Here is a 7,830-nt window from a genome sequence, read left to right as displayed (position 1 = left end):
ACCAGAGCTCTCTGCTTTCTCAGGAGCCACCCACTTTCACATAGGATACCTGCCAGTCAACTTATCACAGAGAAGCAAGGACATGCTCCTGGCCATGCACTACATCCTTTACCTGGAGGGCTGGGTTCTGATGTCTGTCCTAGAGGCCCTGCAAAGATACAGAAGAGGGCCCTGCCCAGCAGTATTCTAGGCACTGCCTATGGAGAAGAGAGGGTGTGTATGAGCTCAGCATTTTATCTGACAGAGCAACAAACAGAGCCAGAGCAAGACCCAGGTGGGCTCATGAGACAGTGTCATCAGTTTACCTCAGTTCCAACAGTGGCTCATACTTGGGATGTACAGGAGCCTGAGCAACCATGCTTTGCAATGTAACAAAAAGAGAGGTCTTGGGATGGTCAGCCACCAGTCATCTGTCAGTATTCTTTTGCACTTCTAGGAGAAGCTGACTAACATGTTGAGCAAGTGCACGGGGTTTTGAATGTTGGGGGTTGAGCCCAGGGGTGCTGTACTCTTGAACTGCATCCCCAGCTCTTTTTGAGACAAAGTCTTGCTAAGTTGCACAGGCTAGCCTTGAATTTGTGATCCTCTTGCCTCAGCCACAAAGTTTTCAACTTCCTATCTTTCCAACATTTTCAGTCAAAGAAGAAATTTAAAGATGAAAGACCAGCCCCTGGGCATTCCTACATTAAGTGGCAAGAACTATGTATACTTTCCAAAGAACTCTCATAGTCCCAAGTGTTACAATCTTATCACAGAGCTCACCTCCCTCCTGTGTTCTGAAGGTTACCTGCAGGCACTGCACAGGTTTCCATTGAGTTACCAAGAGACTCCTTAGTGGTACAGAAACTATGGCACACGTCACAGAGGGCTTTATCACTGAAAGCTCTCAAAGGTCCCTTTGCAAGCTCAGGGTGCTATCAGGAACACACAGCTTCACCTCTAGAAAGCCTGGGTGTTGCTCTTGGAGTTTACCCCACATTGTCTTTGGGAAAACATGTTTACTATCAGAGCCTTGAGAACAGTAAATGTGTTAGTATTTTTACTCAGTTATGGTGAATTTCAACTGACTTACAGTTGAAAGGGTTTATGAGGGAGATGCTGAGTATGAATTTAGAAGATGGAAGCCTCTGTTTACGTGCATAAGCTTTAAAAAAGGTTCCAAAGACAAATGTAGGTCTAAACGACAAAAACATGTGGACTGACTCCAGACACAAATGTCACAGCTTGCTCTCTGCCACTGTGACAGAAAAAACCTGAGCATGTCAGCATGGATGTGAGAGGTAGCTAGAGGGACATACACACACTTCATGGGCTTGGACCAGACCTGTGCTCTTTGCTTCTCTCTGTCCACATCCCACTTCTATGTGAATTTTTTTCTTCCAGAACTGGGGATTAAACTCAGGCCTTTGCGCTTGCCAGGGAAGCACTTATTCCACTGAGCCATCTCCCTGGCCCTTTTATGTGATTTTTGACAATCATAGTCTTCTTAACCTAATTTTAGGTAGACTAAGAGTTCCTGACCATTACCCATCCCAGTGCCACAAGGTGACTTTTAATAGTGCCTTAGCCTTCAGGTGGAAAGCCTTGGTTATGGAAGCTTGTTTTCTTAGCTGCTAGTCACTCAGTAGTGCCCACTTTTGTGTCCAGAGGCCTCCAGCTGTTCTTCAAGCCTTAATGCACATTTTCAGTCACTCTCGCTTCCGCTGTCATCCTCACAGCTGCTGCTGTCTTCAACCACCTTGGGCACTTTGCAAGGCACGGTTTTAGAACTTATAACTAAAAGAGTCAGATATTATTTAAAATGTGAAGTATAGATTCAGCAGTAAATCTCTCCACCCTCATTATTTTGGTAGATGCATTAAGAATATCTGTGGCAGTGCTATGAGAAGGTATGGGTTGATGAGTACTCCTGCCAGAATATCTGGCCCCAGAATCAACCACAAGAAGAAAGACAATTTCTAAGGGATTTAGCCAAACAACGCATTTCCAGAGTCTCAGCCCCTCAGACCAGCAGAGACCACCCCTCCAGACTCAGGTCCTCCCCACGCAGCAGGTCTTTCCCACCTTACCTTTAGGGAAGAGGCCCTCCTCTCCATCTTCATCACATTCTTCCCAGTGGTCAAAATCAAAAGTCACATTAGGATTCTGTTCAAAACAACAGTATACTCAATGAGTGGATACAACATAGCCCCGCATCAAGACCTTCAACCACAGTTCACAACGCACCTTCTGCCGCAGTAAGCCACACCAGGATCCCCTTTTCTCTTTTGCAAGAGTGATTACAGGCTCATCATTTGTAATTACACACTTGCAGTCTTCTTTTATGATGTTGGCTTGTAGCTCCATGTCAGCCAAGTAAAATTTGTCTCCCACCCAGGCACTAGGTTTATGAAAAGTAACAAAGTCAGCCTGCTAAAAATGTTGGAGATTATTATTATTATTATTATTATTATTATTTTTATTTTTTTTTGCGGAGCCGGGGATTGAACTCAGGCCCTTGCGCTTGCCAGGGAAGCACTTATTCTACTGAGCCATCTCCCCAGCCCCTGGAGATTATTTTTAATTTACCTTAGAAGATAAACATGAACCTACCTGAAAACAACTCTATCATGAAAGTATTTACATGTGTAATCCTTTATGTTCCTTATTCTTATCCTTAGGATGATAACATCATCCTTTTGGAACCACTTTATTTGTGGGTGAAAGCTAAAAGGGAAGAGAAAGGCTTAAACATTGTCAGTGGTTAGTCCCCAGAGGAGGAAAGCAGGTGCTCCAGCAGTGGATGTATGTACCTTTTCAGCTGTGGTTGTGATATTCTGCCAATGGGACTATCTCCAGGGTTTTCAGATAAAGTTTCTGTACAAAAGCAAATGTTTTTACATAAATACAGATATAGATATGTACACATTAATTTTTTTGCACCTTAATCAACTTTCAGATGAGGCATTACTTATGCAACAGTATAGATTTCATAGTAATTCAAGCATCCAGTTGCAAAGAATAGAGAAAATGCAAGTCAGTTATATTGACATTTTTTAAAAACAAGCTTTAACAAATATTAAACAATTAGGGAGTATAGTTACTTTTTGGAGAGGCACATTATGATGCTATCTACAAGATATAAATGCCCAGGCTGTCTAAACCTGTCAGATAGGTTAAGCCAAAGACGACTTCCAGACCACAGACATCATGCTGCAGGAACAAATGCAAAGGACACATTTTCTAAGACAATGAAATTTACTCTGTAATCTAAGATATTTAAGGCTACTATCCAAATCCTTAACAATGTTCATAGCAACTTTGGCCACAATAGTCCTACTTAAAGATCCAACACCTACCAATACATTTTGTATGTGTATCACAGAGTAGAACTTAGCAAGTTAAAACATATTGCATCTTGCAATAATACAGGTGAATTTCATAAACATGTTGACTGGAGGAAGCCAGTGGAGTGTATACTGTACTTCCAATTCAGTGAAAATAATAGTGACAGGATTCAGAACAGCGGTCACTGTGGAGGGTCCTGAAAACCCCCCACAGTATGATCTGGGTGTGGCTAAGGGACAGGTGCACAAGTACAGACTCCAAAGAGCTGCTTGCTTCGCGTCTGTGTACTTTCCTTGCTATATACAATGGTGCAAATAACAAAAAATGGAAAACAGTTGCAACAAAATGACAATGAAGTAAACTGTCTAAGCAGAAATAGTGAGTTGTCTAAGTGATGTCACTTTCTGCTATCTTTTCCACATTTCGTCTAGCAGAAAGCCTAAACATGAGAAACTCTCCAAACATGGATGATTTCATTAGCCATCTTTAAATAAGAAGTACGAACCAGATGTTGGGTTTCCTGACTTTGTCTCAGAGCCAGTCTCTCTTTCTATGCCACAGTCCTCTTGCTGCACTTCCTGAAGACAAGTGGCTTCTTCTGCTGATACTGAAGGAGATGAGGAAGAAGCCAAGGGAGATGTCCTGAACAGAAGAGACAAAGGTTAACTCTTGGATTTCTAGAGATGCTTGGGCCAAAAATGAGGGTGGCAGCTACTAAACAACTGAAGTTCTTGTAACCCTGAAGTTAATGATCAACTTACCAAGGGCAGGACAGGACCAACCAGCTCTGCTCACACGTGGGCCATGCATCAGACACTTGGTTGATAACACATAGAAATTTACTTATTCAACGAAAAGAATTTACTTATTTACTGAGGTAATTTTCTTTCTAAATTCACTGAACTTTTGATAGTAGCAACACACATGGTGATCTCACTTCAAGCAAGCTAAAAGGGCAAAAAGTAAAAAGGCAGTTTTTCCCTTCCTTGCCTGACTATCTCTCAGGCTATCTTCCCAGAGATCATTCCATTACCAGCCAGTCCAACTTCTAGAAATGCTCTCTGAATAAAAAAGCTAATACTGCTATTCATGCCTTCCTATTTAAAACATAGATACATATTCTTAAACACAAGACAACCTACCACTGTAGAATGTGCTGCCCCTCATTTCATTATGCCTAGTAGCTAGAGATTACCTCCTCTCAGAACACAAAAGGCAGCTTAATTCTTTAAAAATTTCTTGTATTACTTTATTGTTTCACTTTGTGGACCAGATAACCACCATGATCATGTTGAGTCTCTTTTGCACTTATATGAATATAAGTGTGTCAAGCAAGGCTCTATTCCTGAGCTAAATCCCCAGCTCAAAGTTTTCTTTCTTTTTTAAAGATGAGGTCTTGTTTTGTTGCCCAAACTGACCTTGAACACATGATCTTCTTGCCTTGGCCTCCCTGAGTGATGGGACTTTAGGCAACCCAGCTCAACATCTTAAAATAAATAAAAAGGTCTAAGGGGCCTGGGATTTAGCTCACTGGTATAGTGTCTGCATGGAAAGCATAAGGTGCTGAGTTTGACTCCTGTCCCCCCAAGCCCCCCAAAAAGGTCTATATGATGACATCTCTCTTTGTATCTATTTCCTAGGCATCCAGTTCCCTTCTTCAAGGGTGACAATTCATCTTTTGTGCATCCTTCCTTGATGCTTCAAGCACAATGAGTAAACCTGCACAGACACAGGCATCCCTGGCTCAATTACAAGATCACTGTGTAACACATCCTACAAGAAGGAGTGTTAACTAGTGCATCTTCTAGGGGACTTCTGACTGGTGTGTGGAACCTGGGGCACAGCATTCCTCAAACAGCACAGAACAGAGCACCCTCACCCTCAGCCTGCAGCTGCTGCCTATGCCTCCTTCTCCTCCCCTCCACAGCTGACCTCCTTGCTAGATGCTCCTTTGCCGACACTGTGCCTCCTGCCTCACAGTCTCCAAGCAACTGCCCTTCCCAACTGCTTCCTCCAAGCTTTCAGCTTAACACTTTCAATAAGCTTAAAACTTAGTATATCTGAAACCAAACTCAGTATCTCTTCCTCTCCAGCGAGCCATTCTGGGAAGCATCTCTCACTACCCAGAGTGCTAATGTCCTGGGTCTCTCACTGGGTCTCAGAGTCGCAGTCTCATCCCTTACACTGGCTATACACTAAGTCCTATGGCTTCTCCATCCATAAGTGCCTGACCCTGAACCTCTTCCCAGCCTGCTATAGGAGGGTGCTGACCTCGTTTAGGTGCAGGTAAAGCCACCACACCCTCACCCATCTCCCCATGAACTGTCCACTTTCATTCCAGTGTGCTGTACTTGTGTGTACAGAACTCTACTAACCCTTTCAATGTCCACTGGCTACTACTATCAATGCCAAAGAATGACAGCTTCTATGCCTAGCTGCTAAGCCACTCTTGTAAAACTTTCCACAAAACTACTGTTACTCAATTTGCCACAAACTTACCTGACCTACTTAACTTCTACAATAGTTGCTTCTCCACAGCCTTAAATATTTTTCACTGCCATTATATCAAAATCTCCATTTTCTAAGAACTCTGACAAACTCCAGTACCACAAATAAAACAAACTTTCAGACTACATATTATTTTCATCTTTTACAGTTTCTTTTAAATGTCCCTGTCCTGCTGTAATCAAGGCATCTTTCAGGGTGACCAGGGACCAACTCAGTGGTCAGCTGGGTCCTCCTTTCATGTGGCTGGTGGCAGAGTTGCCCTCTCTCAGGTGCCCTCCCAGCCTGCTGGCTGTACTTTTTCAGGTCCCTGCTTCCAAACAGTGGGACACACTCACTCTGCTGGAGCTCTCAGCTAGTCTCTTGGTTTTAGACCCCCACTGTCTGCTACAATGCCCCACATACCCCTTCTTGCTACAAATCCAGCAGGCCTGGAGAGCCATTTAGAGAGGTTTAATTTGATCAAAGGATAGATTGTGGTTGTTGTGCTAGAAAAAATTGAGGAGGGAGTTGGGGGACACAGGCTGTGCCCAGAGTGCAGGTACGATGTTGTAAAGAGAAGCAGCTAGTGTTGGAGTATGTACTGAAGAAAAGCTGGGGATGAAAGCAGGCACACAGAGGGAATTCAGAGAACTCTGAAAATGTAAGATGTAAGACAAATGCTCAGAAGAGCTCCTAGAAGACCTGAAGCTGTCATCGTGGGCCAATCTCTAGGTGAAAATGTGGAGAAGCTGGAGTCACTACATGGCTGACAAGAGTATAAAATGGGGTTGCTGCCCCAAGGCAAACTCTGTGATGGCTCCTTGAAACGTTTAATGTAGAACTGACACATGACCTAATTCTGTTTTTTTTTTTTTTTTTTTCTTTGCGAAACCAGGGTTTGAGCTCAGGCCCTTGCGCTTGCCAGGGAAGTGCTTATTCCACTGAGCCATCTCCCCGGCCCCTCTAATTCTGTTTTTATTATAGATCCTAAAAAATGCCAAAGGAAGAACTCAGGTACACTTGTGTATACTTTTAAAACCACACTCAAAAAGCATAATAAAGTAAATATTTACCCATACTTGGACAGTAATAGAGTAAATAGGTCAATAATAACTTATGCTACAGCATGTTCAATTAACTGAAAACATAGAAGTCGGGGAGGAAGGTAGATGCTGTATCTGTGGTTAGAAATGTATATGATAGAAAGTGCAGGGAGCTTCTGGATTCCAATGAACAGTAGCCACAATGTAACACCTGTGCTAATTTACTTGTTACACTAAGCAGTCATCTGCAACGGTCCCTTTATGTGCACAAGGTAATAATCATTCAAATCATGGATCCTTGACAATCCTTAGAGGCACCTGATTGATACTTCTGTCTAAATATCTCAATTTCAGTCATTCACAATCAGTTATATAAGGGATAACTTGGCACACAGTTCATCAGCAAGTGTACTAAGTCCAATCTGGCTTCAATGGAAAATTCATGAAGTTAGTTTAACCAAAATACAATACAGTGGGGTCCAGTTATGTACTATACTGGAAGAATAAGCACAAAGGATACTGGGGACTTCTCTTTCCTTTACAGCAATGGGATTTTTCTTTTCTTTTTAGGTTTTAATCTAGACTTTTCTTTGAGTCACCTCTGAGACTAAGCATTCGCTTAATGGTCATATATTTTTTTGCTTTCTTTCATTTTCCCATGTTCATGCCACATTTGTGCTTCTTCTCTATTTGTGTATACTTGTAAAAGCCAGCTCCCCTACATCCTAACCAACACTTACAATTTCTCATTTTCCTTTTCAAATGAGGCTATAGATTTTTCAGCATGGCTTTAACTTATCCTTCCCTGCTGATGAGTAAACTGGAAGCACTTTTTCATATTGCTACTAAATACTGAAAAGTGGCTGCTCAAGTCTTTCACATCTACTTGAGTCGAGCTTTCTTTGTGATTAGTTCTTGGTACAAACTTTTCCAGGAGAAACCTGCCACACCATGATCTCCCTTTGGAGTCACC

The 7,830-nt window shown here is 42.4% G+C and overlaps 1 protein-coding gene across 1 annotated transcript; it reads right to left on the bottom strand.

The window, feature by feature from the left end:
• Window positions 1–1,684: 1,684 nt before the first annotated feature.
• Window positions 1,685–5,638, bottom strand: LOC111818204 (putative ATP-dependent RNA helicase TDRD12). Its single transcript, XM_023721442.1, has 7 exons — window positions 5,599–5,638; window positions 3,833–3,934; window positions 2,793–2,856; window positions 2,593–2,706; window positions 2,227–2,380; window positions 2,070–2,145; window positions 1,685–1,776 (listed from the first exon to the last, which is right to left on the bottom strand). Exons 1-7 carry the CDS (start codon window positions 5,636–5,638, stop codon window positions 1,685–1,687), a joined length of 642 nt encoding a protein of 213 aa, XP_023577210.1.
• Window positions 5,639–7,830: the final 2,192 nt, after the last annotated feature.

This window comes from Octodon degus, unplaced genomic scaffold, assembly GCF_000260255.1.
Source record: "Octodon degus isolate 3935 unplaced genomic scaffold, OctDeg1.0 scaffold00083, whole genome shotgun sequence".
NCBI classification, from domain to species: domain Eukaryota; kingdom Metazoa; phylum Chordata; class Mammalia; order Rodentia; family Octodontidae; genus Octodon; species Octodon degus.
The sequence above is the reverse complement of the archived record's forward strand: the minus strand, read 5'-3'. Positions and strand labels throughout refer to the sequence as shown.

Coding starts and splice junctions, on each gene's coding strand:
- LOC111818204 (XM_023721442.1), bottom strand. CDS start 5,638: ATGGGTGAGGGTGTGGTGGCTTTACCTGCACCTAAACGAG. Junction 2,146..2,226: donor GTGGCTTACTGCGGCAGAAG/GTGCGTTGTGAA, acceptor TGTTTTGAACAG/AATCCTAATGTGACTTTTGA. Junction 1,777..2,069: donor GGAGGGCCTCTTCCCTAAAG/GTAAGGTGGGAA, acceptor TGACTCTTTTAG/TTATAAGTTCTAAAACCGTG.